Here is a 16,939-nt window from a genome sequence, read left to right on the forward strand (position 1 = left end):
GAGGACAGCTATGCCGCGCTCCACAGTTCCAACGACCGACACGGCGGTAAGAAGGAACTGAGGAGCGGGCGGGCCGGCAGGGATATATATTGGGCGCCATGGCGGCGCCACTCCAGGGGGCGACCTGCCGGCCCACTGGAGTTGCTAGGGTAAAAAAGTTTCCGACGAACGTGCACGCGCGGCGCGCACACCTAACTGGAATGGATGTGAGCAATCACTCGAAGAAGAACTATAGAGTCATAGAATTCAAGGCCAGAAGGGACCACGAGCCCTCTAGTTTGACCTTACATCACAGACCACCAACACCATTCACCCATCTCCACACACAAACCAGCCACCAGAATCAGACCAAAGTGTTACAGCTGTCAGAAGACTAAACTAGCCTGAGCCACAGCCAGAGAACAGGAGGGACCGAGGAGCTCCAGTGCCAGAGGCCCCCAGACATGGCAGAGAATTGATTTAATGAGCTATCTCAGGTGATCCTAATCATTCACTACATGACAGATGGTGGTTGTTTTCTCCATGATGTCACCTGCAGGTGGAGTCCTTCTGCAGTGCAGGGGATTTAACTTGTGGACTGGGTGACTCGCTTTCCCCTCTGGGCATGAAGGAAATCAGGGGAGTGTTTTGTTTTTAAATCAGAGTGTATTATTTAACAATCATCAGCATTGCCCTTTTCTTTCTTATTAAAGGCAAGAAGGCCAACTCTGAAGAGAAGAAGGCAGCCCTGAAAACTGCTTCCGAGTTTATCTCTAAGATGCGGTACCCCAAACACACCCAGGTAAGCAGCGCCGTTGGGGCTTAGGTGGCTTCATGCCTTGTCCTTGGGCTGACGCTCAGACACCATTGAGGGTGCACCTCAAACTCTCCTCAGCCAGACACCTGGGGTCCAGGAAGGACTCAGAACGACTCCCATTGGGCATGAAGAGAGGCTGACTAACCTGTCCCGTGGGGATGACCTGTCTCTGGCTTCTCCAGCATTTTCTTAAGAGAGATTCCTCCTCTCCCAGCCCCACTGTGCGGTGGTAACCAGGAACACACTCTTGAGGTCCATGGTTTTATTGTGGTAGCACAGACTTTCCAGGTATATTTGTGCTTAAAACAGGCTTGACCAGACACATGGACCGGGTGAAAACTAATGCTTCTCAGCCAATGGTCACTTTGCTGGTGGAGAGGCTGTGGGAGCCAAGCAGTAGGGTGTGTAGAACAGCACCTCTCTTCTGGGGCTAGTGGGAGGGAATGATTGCCATGTCTCCCCTTATGAGGCCAGTGAGACTGGTGGGCACCTCAGAGGCTGCGGGTTTGCAATATATCAATTCAGGGCTGCCCTGGGATTGCTCTTTGTGGCTGAATCCCTCTCTGGGGCATCTGCCGTGGAGTCGCTCTAGGGATTTATATGGCCCTGTGTCATCCTGAAGCCAGTGCCCGTGTTACAGCTGGGATTGGCTAGAACTGCAGCCCAGCCAGGCTCAGGGCAAGACTCCCCCTGACGGGCTGGCTCCCCTGTTTCAGATCCAAGTCCTGCCCGAGAGCGGCGAGACCCCCTTGTTCAAGCAGTTCTTCAAGAACTGGCGGGAAAGGGACCAGACGGAGGGGCTAGGCACGGCCTACATCTCCAGCCACATCGCACGGGTCGAGAAGGTGCCCTTCGATGCCGCCACGCTGCACAACTCCACAGCCATGGCTGCCCAGCATGGCATGGAGGACGATGGCTCTGGCAAGAAACAGGTAGGGGGGTGATGCGAAGAGAGAATGGCAGCACCAGCACCCCCAGGGGCCAGTTTGTGTACCCTCTTGATTCTTCCATTATCTGCCTCCTGGCAGGGGAGGGTGATGGTCTGGGAGTGCATTAGGGGCAGGGGGACTGCCCAAGGGAGTGTCTCCTCTCTCCACCTGGACTCCTGGATTTGTGCAAAGAACCCATGCTGAGGTTGTGCTCAGAAGGGCTAAACGCTGAGGCATCCTCTTCTCTCTGCTGCGCAATCCCAGTTCCAAGCTGAAAAGAGGTTCTGGCCAATGCTTGCTCCTTTGGAAATCTGGGGGGCCAGCCCAGCTGAAAGCTCAGCCCAAGGTTGCCCTAGGCTGGAGAAACTCTTGGGTACCACCAAGCCAACAAGACGACTTGTCACCCAGCTCACAGGCACTCTGCCCCAACTCACATTTACCCCAAGGATTCTGAGCCTTTTGGTGCACCTGGTCCAGGTTTGGGATTTGTAACGAAACCAGGCAAATTTTGCCTGGATTCTGGGGCTCTCTGGAAAGGTTTTGCACGAGGCTGTATGAGGCTCCTTGTTTTACCACCTTTCCCCAGCAGGTGGCACTGCAGGGCCATGGCTTGTAGGAGGTTGACTATGTGAAGTCAACAGAAAAAAAGTCCCTTGTTAATTAATGTAGCACCGTTTGTTCTGTCCTCACATTTCGTGGTTTGGGGTATTTGCCCTCCCCCTTCTTGCTGCTGGTTTTGTAGATCTGGAGAATAGAAGGCTCTGCTAAAGTGCCCGTGAATCCTTCGCTGTATGGCCAGTTCTACGGAGGGGACAGCTATATTATCTTGTATGACTACAAGCACGGTGGAAAAACGGGACAGATTATCTACACTTGGTAAGAAGGATTTTCTGGAGAGAAGCCAAAAAGCAAATGCCCTGCGCTGTAACTGCATGGGACTGGAGTCCACTGCGGTGAGATCAGGTCATTACGGGCTGCTGCTTACCCCAGGATCCAACCGGAATTAGATTTCTCCCGGGAGAGGCTCCACCTGCAGGCCAGATGTTAGTAGGGGGATGGGGGGCAAGAAGGAGTCAGTGCAAAAAGGAATCAGGCACACAGTGATTGGGCCTTCCAGGCAGTCCCCAGTGGCACTGAGAAAGCAGCAGCCACAGCCAGGGGAGGGGAGCTCTCTCGTGTGGCTTACACGCCATCATGAGCTGTGTAGCTGAAATCTTAAGGGAGTGTTCCCTGTGTGGAGGCTGCTAACAGCCACCGCAGCTGTGTTGTTAAATCAGCTACCGCACAGCTGGGCACAATGGAAGAACGTGGATACTTAGAAAACCCTGCTCACCTTGTAAAGGTATCGATCTCCCTGATTAAACATTTCACTCTCTGTACGTTAGCGGATTCCCCTCCACACGTACAGTGAAATGCTGTGCACGTTGGTTAACAACCAGGAGTCCCTGGCCTTTTCCTGACCTCTCTAGGGCTTAGGAAATTTCCCTGTGACCTGAGGACAAGGCTGTTAGATTTTGTTCTGTATTTTTCAGGCAGGGTGCAGATTCCTCCCAGGATGAGATTACAACCTCCGCATTCCTCAGCGTCCAGCTGGATGAAGAGCTGGGAGGCAGCCCCGTGCAGGTAGATAAAACCACTGCTTCTGTAACTAATGACGTGTGTGCCTTTGCCATGGCAAGCCAGTTTCCAGCACCCCTCTCCGGTGAGAGATGTAGCCCTTCTGCGCCTCACTGTTAATAATGCTCAGGGGTGAATAAACTTCACCTCATGACAGTTGGTTTAAAGTGTCGGTAGTTGACACTGCTTGCTGGCAGGGAGGGCAGGAAAAACCTTGGATATATTTAACTTTCCTTTCCATAGGCTGCGGTACTGATCTGAAGTGCAAACTTCCAGAGTCAGCGTAGACATCTGTTTTGATTCTTGGCTGTATTTAAAAATCAAAGCGCAAGGGAAAAGAAATGTGAGAGAGAGGAGAGCTGTCATAACCTTAGTCCCAGATCTGGACCTTAGCGTCCAAAATATGGGGGTTAGCATGAAAACCTGCAAGCTTAGTCACCCGCTTGGACCTGGTACCTGCTGCCACCACCCAAAAAATTAGTGTGTGTTGGGGCACTCTGGTCCCCCTGAAAAACCTTCCCTGGGGACCCCAAGACCCAAATCCCTTGAGTCTCACAACAAAGGGAAATAATCCTGTTTCCCTTCCCCCCTCCAGGTGCTCCTGGAGAGATACACAGACACAAGCTCTGTGAATCCAAACAGAGTGACTCCCCCTCTCTGTTCCCAGTCCTGGAACAAAAAGTACTTTCCTATTCCCCCAGAGGGAATGCAAAATCAGGCTAGCAAATCCAACGCACACAGATTTCCCCTGATTTCTTCCTCCCACCAATTCCCTGGTGAGTACAGACTCAATTTCCCTGAAGTAAAGAAAAACTCCAACAGGTCTTAAAAGAAAGCTTTATATAAAAAAAAGAAAGAAAAATACATACAAATAGTCTCTCTGTATTAAGATGACACAATACAGGGCAATTTCTTAAAAGAATATTGAATAAACAGCCTTATTCAAAAAGAATACAAATCAAAGCACTCCAGCACTTATATTCATGCAAATACCAAAGAAAAGAAACCATATAACTTACTATCTGATCTCTTTGTCCTTACACTTAGAAACAGAAGACTAGAAAGTAGAAACTACTTCTCCAAAGCTCAGAGAAAGCAGGCAGCCAGAAAACAAAAATCTCAGACACACACTTCCCTCCACCCAAAGTTGAAAAATCCGGTTTCCTGATTGGTCCTCTGGTCAGGTGCTTTAGGTGAAAGAGACATTAACCCTTAGCTATCTGTTTATGACAAGAGCCTCTGGCACCAGAGGGTAAATGCAGGCGGTAGAAAGAGGCAAAGAGCTCCCAAGAGCCAAATAAATTCCCCAGGGTTTCTAAGCTGGATCCACAGTGGGGTTAACCTGTCCAGAAGGGCCATGACACAAAGGCTCAATGCAGCCTCTCTCTCATATAGCTATACATTTGGCCTATTTCTGTAGTATGTAGGTGCTGTTCAAGGGTTATAAAAGGTAGTACAGGCAGCGTAAGATTTGACAAACCTCTTCTCTGCTGCCCCTCAAGAGTGAAAGGATGAGGGACTCAGGGAAGTGACTGTTTGGCAGCAGGAAGCTTAAACATGCAGTTTGTCTGTCTTTAAAGGGGAAAAAAGTGTGTAACTCATCAGATCCCTGAGCGTGTGGTTCGTAGATTTCTCGTGACTCTAAAGGAGAGGTGGGGACTGAAAACCCATGATGGTTTCAGGATCCTCGTCAGAGCAAATGTCACATCTGTGGTGAGGGTCGGTTTCCCCTTATGATACTGGATAGCAACAGGCCTGTTTGCACATTTATTTCCCCGTGCAGTTCTCTGCTGCCAGACCCCAGCAATGGTGCAGCAGCCCTTGCACACCCTGCCCAGCCAGAGCTGCTTGGAAGAGGCTTTGTGCCAAGCAAAACCAGGAGCCCAACCCATGGACTAGTAAAAGTTATTGACTCAGCCCTTGCCAGCTTTGCTTCCTGTTATGATCAGCTGAGTTCCTGTTAGCATCTTCTCCAGATGCAGTGCAAGAAGCCACCTTTTCAGGTGGTTTCTGCGGTGTGACAAGGGACTTCTATAGCTGCATCTACATCAGGTGGCCCCGGTCCCACTAAACGAACTTGACAAAGAATAGTAAAAATGAGGTGACTGTTCAGCTGTGTAGCCAGAAGGCACCTAACACTCTTTACACTAGTGTTTATTGCTGCTAGTCGGGTCAGGCTGCCGCATGTAGGGTCCCTGCTATGCAATTTTGAGGGCCTAATTTACCCACAGACCAGTTTCTGTGTGAGAAGCAGTGGTTTGGTTCCCTGCTCCCAGTGGGGACATGCTCTGAGGGAGAAAAGAAGCGGCCTATTTGGGAATCCTTGGCTGCTCTGCATCATCTCATATGTGACTCTGAGTTTCCTTCCCCCCAGAAACGAGTGGTGCAGGGAAAAGAGCCAGCTCATCTGATGAGCATGTTTGGCAGGAAACCTTTGATTGTCTACAAGGGTGGAACCTCCAGGGATGGAGGCCAGACAGCCCCAGCTGCAACACGGCTGTTTCAGGTCCGGTCCAGCACCTCTGGAGCCACCAGAGCAGTGGAGGTATGTGATGGGAAAGCCAGCCAACCCCGAACGTTGGGTTCGCAGATAGCAGCTGGAATATAAGATCTTCTCACATCAGGTTCCCTCTGAGAGCAGAGGCAAGGCCAGGTTAAACTTTCTGGCGGACTTGTGCTAAATTGAAACAACTTCGGAGTCTAGATAAGCTATCGAGAGCTTCCCCTTTTCTCATGGGTAAGTAGTAATAATCGCCCTGTTCCCATGAGTTTATTAATACCATATTATGTTAAGGGCTTTTCTCCAAAGTTCCCAAAGGACTTTGCATACGAATATAAAGTGAGACTTTCACCTACCACTGAAGAGCATCAGCCTCGGGGGTGGGACGCAGCTGTTGCTTTAACAGCTAAAGGCAGGAAGTGACAAGGATCGTGTCTCCAAATAGAATTTGAGCCAGGACTTGGGTTCATCCCCCTGTTCTTGCAAACAAACAAATAAATAAATAAAAATCCTGCTCCTTAGTCATAAGTATCTGGTGTAACCAGCAGCCTCCTAGCTCCATGCTAGGATATTGGTTCATTACTGACGCAAGGGAAAAATGCCAACTACAGAATCACCAGTGCCAGCAGCATGGAGTTTGTTCTGTGGAGGTCTCCCCTCTGAGTACTTAAGTATCCTGCTGTCATTAGTGAGATCTGGCAAGATCCCAGCCTTACCTATTCTGGCTGCAGGTCATCACACGCCCACACACATATGCCCTCACACACCTGATTAATCTTTTCATGCTTGTTCAAGAATCTTTCCGCTTCAGCGACTTGACTGCAACTGGCAGCGTGATGTTATTCCTGAGTCACTGGTGTTTGTAAGGTGGAGGGTTAAAGTTTGTTCTGCAGTGCCAGGGGCGCTGATCATAGTACTTATATAACTGTCAATGGCGAAAGTACCGACCCGTTTGATAGCTATGGTGCTGTTGCTTTCCAGCTGGATGCTGTTGCCAGTGAACTGAACTCCAACGATGCATTTGTCCTGAAAACTCCCTCCACTGCTTACCTTTGGGTTGGCCAAGCAGCCAGCGACACCGAGATATCTGGGGCACAAGAGCTGCTGAAGATTCTGGGAGCTCGCCCAGTACAAATTGCTGAGGGAAGCGAGCCAGGTGAGGGAGGCCTGGCTGGGCCTCACAGATTCCTTACATGGTAGCTGGAATTTCTTGCTCTCGTTGGCAGTTGCTCAATGGGTATTTACTTTGGGCTTCCCACATCAAGGCCAATCAAAGAGGTGAGCAGCGGTTCCGCCTCTGGGAAGCTCATCCTCCTAGGCTCTGCACTGAAAGAGATACGGGTATGTCATACATGGGGGAGTCCAGCCACTCAGCAGGAGGTTAAGAGGCCTCCGGCTTATCTGGGAGAGGTAATGGGAGTAGGAGCGGTTTTAAAATCGCACACATCCGAAAGAGAGAAGGTTGCTCTGGGGACCCATTGAAAGTTATCAGGTCATGTTAGCAGGCAGGGGCCTAATTCCCTGATTCGCCTCCTGACATCTTTGGTAGCCACTAGGGGAGAGCCATGGTTGGAGCAGATTCTAAACAGCCAGAGAACAATCAGGGGACAAAGTCAACCCCACCCCTTCATTGAGATACAATGATTCTAGCCTCCTGACTACCTGATCAAGGTGCAAGCAGGAAGCTGACTCGGACTCTGCTGTACTTAGTGATGCTTCCTTGTCTGTGGCATTGGCCTCCCACGTCAAGGATCCCATGCGACTCCCTAGGCTGCTTTAGCGTCAGCGCTACGTGCGGCTGCTTCCCTCACAGATGTATTCAGAAGCAGATGTGCCACTGAAGCAGCACCATTGCATACGTCACTGGAGTTCGTGATCAGACTCTGCCGTAGTCCCTTGCAGTCTGCAGGTGGGCAGAGGATGTACCTTTGCTGTCCCAGTGTTTTGGACAAAGCGCATTATAGGGAGCACAGGGGGTGTCCTTTCCTGTCCCCCTGCCACTGCAGCCCCATGGTTGGGCACAGTCGGGTGCATTGCCCAGGTGCGGAATGGCTACTCCAAAGCACCTTCTTTACACTCGTGTAGCGGCCACTAGGGATTTTTGCTATAGGCGTAAGAAGAGCAAACACACCTGGCCATACTCTGTGCATGAGCAGTATGTGCCTCTGTTCAGCCAGGTGTCAGACAAGCAGAGGGGATTAGCAAGGTCCCAGTGTGGGTAGCCCCGCAGTGGACATGGAAGGAGTGTCAGCATACCCTTCTCTCTTGCAGATAGCTTCTGGGAAGCTCTGGGTGGAAAAGCTGTGTATCGCACCTCCCCCCGGCTGAAGGACAGGAAGATGGACGTTAACCCCCCTCGCCTCTTTGCCTGCTCAAACAAGAGCGGACGCTTCATTGTGAGTGTGTGATGGACTAAGAGGAGGCGTTCCTTAAGGAAACAAGCCTCCAGTTGCCAGGACTGGGGAAAACCCATCTCAGCCAGGCAGTAGGCTACAGTTCTGCCTCCCAGGCCACTCCCCAGCAAACGCACAGGGGGCTCCTCCCCAGGGGGCTCTGCAGGAGCGTGTTAGCGGCACCCTGCTGCAAAGAAAGCAGCCAGCTCTAAAGCCTTGTTCTCCCTACATGAATCCCTGCAGCGAGCTCGGTCTCCTTTGCCTGAGGCTGGCAGTCAGGCTCTTTTGGCTTTAACTCCAGCACTTGCTGAGTGACAGGGGTTAGAATTAGGAGTACGGAGTGTGTGAATGACTGAGCAGCACCAGAGCCTAAACTCTATTGTTTACTGGGGTGAACTGTGAATGAACTTGTGTTTCTATGGAAGAAACAGGCTGCTAACACTGACCAGTAGGCAGGGGCGGCTCTAGGCATTTCTCCGCCCCAAGCACAGCAGGCTGCATTCGGCAGCTTGCCTGCGGGAGGTCCGCTGGTCCCGCGGCTTCGGCGGACCTCCCGCAGGCAAGCCGCCGAAGGCACCCTGCCTGCTGCCCCCGCGGCGCCAGCAGAGCACCCCCTGCGGCTTGCCGCCCCTGCCAGTAGGTGTTGTGTGATCAGGTACCATGCAAATTCCCCCTCCCCTATATGCTAATGCACCTTGTCACCACCAGAGCACCCCTTTGGGCCACGATGCGGCATTGCTGGGCTTCTTCTCTGGTGCTGCACCCCCATCCTCTGTCATCCTGGGCTGTAGCAGTCTCCAGCTTCCATGGCCTGGCCCTCTGGGCCGGCCTTCTCTCAGTTCAGCGCCCTCTGGGGTAACAGAAAAAAATCGAAGCTGTACGCTCTGTGTGCCAGGCCTTCAGTCCCCATCTGGGACTAATCTGTCTTTTGCCTCTTTAAATCCCGATGCTTGTGCTTCCTCTTGTTGCCTGATCCTTTTGGCTAGTCAGTAGTATGTGTAGTGATGGCCAGTTGATCCGAAGGCAGAACGGTTCTTGTCCCAGAATCAGGTGACACAGAACTAAAACCAGCGAGTTCAATAGCTTGTAGGGACCCTTTAGGCATATGGCAAGGACACACCCACTCAGGGCAAAGCCAAGCCTTAGAGACTTGTATTAAAATAAGGACTAAAGTCAGAAAAGCTCCAAACCACATAAATAGATAGGAATGTTACAAGACTGGAGGTGTCTCTGGTGTCATTCTTTGCATAAGTTCTTAGATTTGCATAATGACACCCTTCCTGGAGGCCCGGGTGGTAAGAGACAAAGGACCAGCGCTGTCGCTGGCATGCCAAATGCATCTGATGGTCCAGACTTCCCAATGCCCAAGACTGGTGGTAGAGAACAATAGAGTAGAAGGGACAAATGGTGGAATGCCGACAGTGGTGGGAAAAGCTCCCTTCTACATGGTAATTTGCCCTGTTATAGGGTCTGAACATCATCATGAATATTCATGTGAAGGCTTAGCCTTCCATGCCCAAATCTAACTTCCTCACCCTCACATTATTGGGATTACTTATCCTATAGGTTAACATATTAATGCCATTTAACTCATTATATTAGTCACCTCTTGTGCAAGCAGATTTGCAGTTATCACTTCCATGAGCTTGCAGTTGCCATTTACCATTAGGTTTCAACTCCTGCTATTAAGCAAACTATTCCTAGTTCCCCAAAATCTAAGCATTAGAATTAAGCCATTTATCTAGCCTATAGTCACAGGCTTATTCTACCTGACTATATTCATGAAAACTTGCTTAAACTACTGTCTGACGGGATACAGGCCTGTAGTTTCCTGGTGTTACAGCAAAGGCTAAGCTAGCCCTGTAGGCTACACTCTCTAAGTGGGAGAGAAGGGGAACTTACCTTCTCTTCTAGGCTCCAGCCCAGGGACCCTGTGTTGTGCAGTTATGGGCTGCTTGTTCCAATCCACTGCCACTTCCCTGGGCTGCTCCTGCTTTTTCCCTTTTTGTCAGTGTCCCTTACAAGGCTGCAGACTCCACTATTCCCACTCAGAGCTCTGTCTCCTCATGCAACTTCTTCCCAACCGGCTACCAAGGAGCTTCCTAAGGCCCTTCCCAGCTTCATTGGCAGCAGCTGGGCTGTATGGCAGGCAGGCAGCCAGCCCTTTTCTCTCTCTTTCTGTTTCCTTAAAACAGGAGCCCACCCTCCCCCTAAGCTCTCCTTGGAGCTTGGGTGATGATTTAGGCCAGCTGTAGGGCCTTAGCCAGCTTCTCCTTCAGCTGACACCTTGCCCCCAATTAGACCTCAAGTTTGCAGGATTCAGCAGGCAGCCTTCTCCCACCAGATCTCCCCTGCTATGTGTGAGGAGGCAGCATATATGCTGATCCCCTTCCCAAAGCTCATCCCAGTTGGCTGGGAGAGAGGGAAGCATTGCCCTGCCCACTCTGCAGGGCCCCTGGTCCCAGACACTTAAAGAAACAGCAATGGGTTTTCTTCCCAAATTCTATTTACTCCCAGGACTTCTTCCTGTCTTCCAATATTTCCTAGGTCCTTGCACACCTCTTCTTACGTGATAAGTCCATTACTGGAGGTTTGTACCATAGTAGCCCATTCTGTATGATCCTCCAGTAATCTCTTTGTGGATGAATACACCTTTTGATCTACCCAGGATACCATTGTCCAGCCAAGATCATCTTCTGCCTTGTGTTCTTCTGCCATCAGCTTTCCCTTCCAGCGCCTGCAAGCATGCATCTTGCCCCCTGAACCTCTTAAAATGTGCCCTACAAATCCCAGTCCATTTAAATTGGTTATGTGGTCTATCCATCATATTTTCAGAATTCTTCCATAACACCCGAATTTGAAAGACTGTAGTTTCTTTATTATTTGGCTGTTTGAATGTCCATGTTTCACAGCCATACTTTAACACAGATCAAATGTACATTTTTACATCTCAGCTGTCCCAAAATCTTAAAGGGACAGCCTATACCGTCACACACCTCATTCCCCAGTGGTAATATTAGCGCCTCCATGGACTGGTTTCCTATGTGACATAAAATGATACAGACTTGTGTGGCTCCCCTGAAGGATCTGATCTTCCTCTAACCTCATTCTTTTCAGATTGAAGAGGTTCCCGGAGAGCTAACCCAAGATGACCTTGCTACAGATGATGTTATGATCCTTGACACATGGGACCAGGTACCTTCAAATATATTGACTAGGGGGGAAGCAAAGAGAGGCTATTGGATATGAACCATACGGCTTTAGGCTGAGAGACCCACAGTCAAAATAATTAGAAATAGAAACGATCATGGAATCCACCCCCCCTACAAGCTTGAGACCAAGTCATCCAACAGAGGATGGATCAGGTATTAAACTATATTAATTTTAACCCAAAGGTTGAGGGTGGAGTTGGGCTCCTGCCACTTCCTTTGGTCAGATGATGGAGCAAAGGAGATAGGCTATGTGGATCCTAGCACAGTCTGTTGTCTCTCTCAGACTGTAAGGTCATGAGGGGTTGGTCTCCTGCCTTGTCTGTATCTGACTGAGCATGTTGTCAGCATTCAACAAATAATTATATCAGCTACTGGTTTCTTAAGGAAAAAAAGACGGCTTCAGTGTGAAGATGCAGTTCAAACACCAGCTGATTCTCCCGTGTATCAGATTCACATGTAATTGTTCCTACCTTGGAGACTGGCTGAAAGTTCTCTCTCAAACTTCGCCAGCAGTAGTCTTCACTTTGTGTAGCGGGATGAGTGATTCAGTCAAAGCAGCAGGGATTTATTCTAGTTCTGTATCATGCTCCCTCAGACATTTTGCAGACATCTCTTTCCCGTCAGATAGAGGCTGACGCTGTTTGATTTTTAATCTGTAGGTCTTTGTCTGGATCGGAAATGAGGCTCATGAAGAGGAAAAGACTGAGGCCGTGACATCCGGTAACAATCACATGCCCCTCTCCTAAATAACTCTCCTCTGTTGATCTTCACCTCCAGTTTGATCACTTGGAGTAGAGGGTTGAACATTCTGAAAAACACAAGTCTTTATGGCAGCATAAAATTGACAGACTAGTACATTTACAAGGAGTCACTTATGTCTGTAGGAGTCTGGAAGGATCCCTGTAGCTCTGCCTAGGAGCTACTGGTTGTCATACATACTGCACTCAGCTTCCAGCAGTGAAAAAATAACCATTAGGATAAATGAATGATTTTACTTATGCATGTGAGAGAAGCCATAATTTTCTCTCAGCTGCCTGCCCTTTAAGCCATACACCTACATGCACAGCTGAGCAGTACAGCGGTAAACAACTTCTTAATGGAAGGTTAAATCCCTAATGGGAGTTAAGTGATCTTTTGGGTGTCTGACAGGATAAGATGGTACTTTGCTGTTTAAATAGTAATATTCATTAGGGGTGCAGTCATGTAAATCACATGTGAAAGGAGCAGTTTATATCTCTGATTGAACCCTGCCAGCTGTTTGGCTTGTCACTGAAAGCAGCTCCTGAGACAAGCTGCCAGTAAACCTAGATAAAAACCCACTAGCAATGTCACCTATTTAAAAAAAACATTTTAGAAACTAGAGCCAGCCTGACATTATGCCTCTGTTTTGCATTTAGCTTTTCCAGAGCCTCTTTCTCTGATTGCTCCATATGGAAATGTAGTGATTTTATGGGCTCTTCTTACTTGTGTATTTGCAGCCAAAAGGTACATTGAGACTGATCCTGCCAACCGAGATAAGAGAATTCCTATCACTATCATCAAGCAAGGATTTGAACCTCCCACCTTCTCTGGCTGGTTCCTGGGCTGGGATGATGATTACTGGACTGTTGATCCTCTGGAAAGGGCCATGGCAGAGCTGGCTGCCTAAGCAAAGAGGATCCTTTTTTAAATAGAGCAAGTTTGGTGCCTTCAATGCCTACAGAGCTAGTTCCTCCTGCAGAAGACACATTAATGTGGCAACTGTTTTTAATAGCCAACTAGCTGTGCAATAATTAAAGAAATTCATGATGAGTCCTATCACTCTACCCGCTGCTTTGAACGTGGTGTTTAATACAATAAAGCTTACATGGAATGTGCGAACGCTAAAAATGTTCCTGTTTGTTTTGTTTCAGCTACTCGGAAGAAAACTGCGTTAGGCAGAAATTGTATAGCGGTGTTGGTCTAAACTCTGGACTATCTTGAAACAGAGACTTAAAAAAACCCAAACTGTCTTCCTTGTGCCACTTTCACAAATGCGTTAGCTACTATCTGTGAGGTCCCTGTTGGTGCAGATCTGATACTAATGTTTTTTTATTGCACAAAACTAGCCCATGATTGGGAAGCAAATTATGGTCTTTTTAAAGATTTTTTTAATTCCAGTGCTTCTAAGCGTGTGGAAAAGGACTGAACTGGTAAGATTATAGAATGCAGCAATGAAGTAGGAGCTGCCTCTTGTTTACAGTAGATCATAGAAGCAACTGAGGTTTGGTCCACTTGCTTTAGATGTTTTAATGAACTAATGCTAGATCCTTGAAGGAAATGGTTCATTTTATTAACTTGTTGCTATTAGCAGGCTTGGAACCCCAGCACTAAATGCTAAAGCAGCTTTGTGTATTGGATGAAATGCTGAATCCCAGGGCTGAGGCTCGCACTGTGCAAACAGAGCAATACCATGCAACCACACCTATAGATCCAATGTGTTGCTACTTGGTGGTACTCCCAGGAGAGCTGGTTTCATTGCCATACAACGCAGCTTTTCCTCTGCTGAATGGAATAACCACTCTGGCCTTATTACTGAGTGAGACTGAATTATCTGAGCTGGGCTGTTTATCATCAGCTGCTGTTAGCATCACTCCCCTGCGAAAGCATGTTGTTGTTTCTGCCACAAGAGAGACGCTCTGCAGGTTTCAGCCTACAGCAGCACTCTGGTATTACAGAAAAGGCTGCTTTAAAAAAAAAAAAAAAAAAGCAAAAGCAGCATAATTGTTCCATAAAGAATGTGCCTTCGGGGAAACCTGTAGCAAGATCTCTGGTGGAAGAAAAAGTAGAAGATAAAGCAGCTGCTGATAAAATCAAGGCCAGGAGAGCATCTCTGGATGTAAAGTGCAAATAAAAAAGTAGCAAAGAGAATTCAGCTAGAGAGAAAGGAATAGTGCTGCACTTTCATGGCTCCCCTTCACACAGTTGTTCTTGAGTCTGTAAATGCAAAGTGTCCTAGCAGAATATTAAGTAGAAGGTAGGCCAGCATGTCTGCATATGCTCTCATGCTGGGGATGATAGTTTCACTCAGGCTGTAATTGTATCAGACTGGACATTCCCTCTCAATTCTCAAAGAAAATATATTGCCATTTTTACATGAGAACAGCATAAAGTCCCTATAAAGATTTAGTTTTGAAGGCAGATACACTACAATTGGCCTCTAGTTTTTAAAACAGCCTAGTAACTGCTACTCAGTAGAACTACATTCAGCTTTATTGGTCCTGTGTTTTCTCCCTATGAAAAGAATGATCTGGGCTTCAGCTCACTGTAAAACCCAGGCCATGTCTACATCTAAAATTTTGCAGCGCTGGTTGTTACAGCTGTATTAGTACAGCTGTATAGGGCCAGCGCTGCAGAGTGGCCACACTTACAGCAACCAGCGCTGCAAGTGGTGTTAGATGTGGCCACACTGCAGCGCTGTTGGGCGGCTTCAAGGGGGGTTCCGGGACCGAGAGAGCAAACCGGGAAAGGAAACCAGCTTCGCCGCGGTTTGCTCTCTCGGTCCCGGAGCCAGCCAGCAAACCGCGGGGAAGGAGACCTGCTTGCTCGGGGTTCCGGGACCGAGAGAGCAAACCGGGAACGCCGCGGTTTGCTCTCTCGGTCCCGGAGCCAGCCAGCAAACCGCGGGGAAGGAGACCTGCTTGCTCGGGGTTCCGGGACCGAGAGAGCAAACCGGGAACGCCGCGGTTTGCTCTCTCGGTCCCGGAGCCAGCCAGCAAACCGCGGGGAAGGAGACCTGCTTGCTCGGGGTTCCGGGACCGAGAGAGCAAACCGGGAACGCCGCGGTTTGCTCTCTCGGTCCCGGAGCCAGCCAGCAAACCGCGGGGAAGGAGACCTGCTTGCTCGGGGTTCCGGGACCGAGAGAGCAAACCGCGGCGTTCCCGGTTTGCTCTCTCGGTCCCGGAACCCCGAGCAAGCAGGTCTCCTTCCCCGCGGTTTGCTGGCTGGCTCCGGGACCGAGAGAGCAAACCGCGGCGTTCCCGGTTTGCTCTCTCGGTCCCGGAACCCCGAGCAAGCAGGTCTCCTTCCCCGCGGTTTGCTGGCTGGCTCCCCCAGAAAAGTTGTGTGTTTCCTTACAAGTGAAGCAAATTGTTTGTTAACAGCAAATTACGAGGGTATCACCTCCAGGTATCAACTCGTACAAGAAGTGGTTTATATTGAGAGAGAAAGCGCCTTTGCCCTGGCTCACACTCCTTGCAGGAGTACAGAGTACTTCAGGAATGGAGCAAGAGCTTTTCCTTTGTGTGAAAAAATGGAGTGAGCTAAGGGGGAATGTGCAAGCAAAGGTTCATAAACAGCCTTAGCGCAGAACGTTGAACAGTGCTGGTTTAGAAGAAGGTGCTGCTTAGAATTAGGCACCAAGTTACTGTCTGTCTAATCGTGCAGCCGCTCTCTGTGTCTTTTCATAAATCCCTAAAAACCTTTTCCCAGCACCCACAGTGATTTCTCTCACTGACTCCAGAGCTAATGGCATCCCCTACCAACTAGCCAGCGCAAGTAGAGCTCAGCTGCTAATTCTTCCCACTGCAGAACAAATGCCAGGCACTCCAGTGCACTGAGCATTCAAATTAGACTTTGTATGTTCCGATATCTTAGTCAGTCAAACAGTCCAAGTCCTTGAAAAAGTGAGTGGATAGATCAGAGAGGAATGTGGAATTTTTTTTTTTGTTCAAGAGGAGGGCTGAGTTGTCCAGCTCTTGTCAACAGTACCCCTCTGGATGGCAGTCTAAAATGGCAGTAGAAAGAATTAAAGGCTCACAGCTGTATTCCCAAGACTTAACATCAGCGGTCTGGTTCAAGTCTCTTATGTTGTGCATTACAAGTGAAAGGAGCTGGTGCATTCTGCTTAATTACCCGGTACCAAAACTGGACTCTTCCACCATAAGCACCTCTTACATCACCCGTATCACAGCTAATAAGCCCTCATTAAAAGGATCGCATACTAGATTTTGTCGTACCAGAAATCCTGACTCATAGCATGTAGGTATAAGAACAAGACAGACCAGTAGTCACACAACGTGGAACAGAGTGCTGCAGGAACGGTTCTTAATGCACATCATCAGTTTGTGGGGCAATAAGAATTCATCCAGAAAATGCTGGTCAAGAACAAAAGGTGCTTTTTGGCTCTTCATTCCATTACTAAATAGAAGTGATGAAAACACAAAATGAATCACACCTGAGAAGTGATTACACAAGAAAATACATACTTTATTAAGGGCAATGTGATAAAAAGGGCACTTCTGGAATCCATCATTGTCTTTATGTTTGCCTTTGTCCTCCATGCCAACTACCCATGTTTACAGACAAGGGGCCCAGTTCAGTGGAGTTGTTCCAGTGCAGAATCTGGCTCAACATCTCACCACAATCTCTAATTACATCCGCTAAACAGGTGCAAGATATAGCTGTGCATTTCAGAGATAGGCATGTGAAGGCGAGGATTAGCAGAACTGAAGAAGCCACATGCTTCTGGTTTA

At 48.8% G+C, this 16,939-nt stretch overlaps 1 protein-coding gene across 3 annotated transcripts in view; it reads left to right on the forward strand.

The window, feature by feature from the left end:
- GSN (gelsolin) overlaps positions 1–13,238 on the forward strand; it is a 52,436-nt gene extending 39,198 nt beyond the window's left edge. For all 3 annotated transcript variants that reach the window (XM_030535292.1, XM_030535294.1, XM_030535293.1), the window contains 10 exons: positions 693–781; positions 1,513–1,728; positions 2,468–2,601; positions 3,258–3,348; positions 5,717–5,887; positions 6,824–6,998; positions 8,114–8,238; positions 11,353–11,430; positions 12,107–12,167; positions 12,926–13,238. In XM_030535292.1, coding sequence (XP_030391152.1) covers positions 693–781; positions 1,513–1,728; positions 2,468–2,601; positions 3,258–3,348; positions 5,717–5,887; positions 6,824–6,998; positions 8,114–8,238; positions 11,353–11,430; positions 12,107–12,167; positions 12,926–13,095 — 1,310 coding nt within the window. In that variant the 3' untranslated portion in view covers positions 13,096–13,238. The remainder of the gene's footprint in view (positions 1–692; positions 782–1,512; positions 1,729–2,467; positions 2,602–3,257; positions 3,349–5,716; positions 5,888–6,823; positions 6,999–8,113; positions 8,239–11,352; positions 11,431–12,106; positions 12,168–12,925) is intronic.
- The last annotated feature ends 3,701 nt before the right edge of the window (positions 13,239–16,939 follow it).

This window comes from Gopherus evgoodei, chromosome 16 (assembly GCF_007399415.2).
Source record: "Gopherus evgoodei ecotype Sinaloan lineage chromosome 16, rGopEvg1_v1.p, whole genome shotgun sequence".
Classification (NCBI taxonomy): domain Eukaryota; kingdom Metazoa; phylum Chordata; order Testudines; family Testudinidae; genus Gopherus; species Gopherus evgoodei.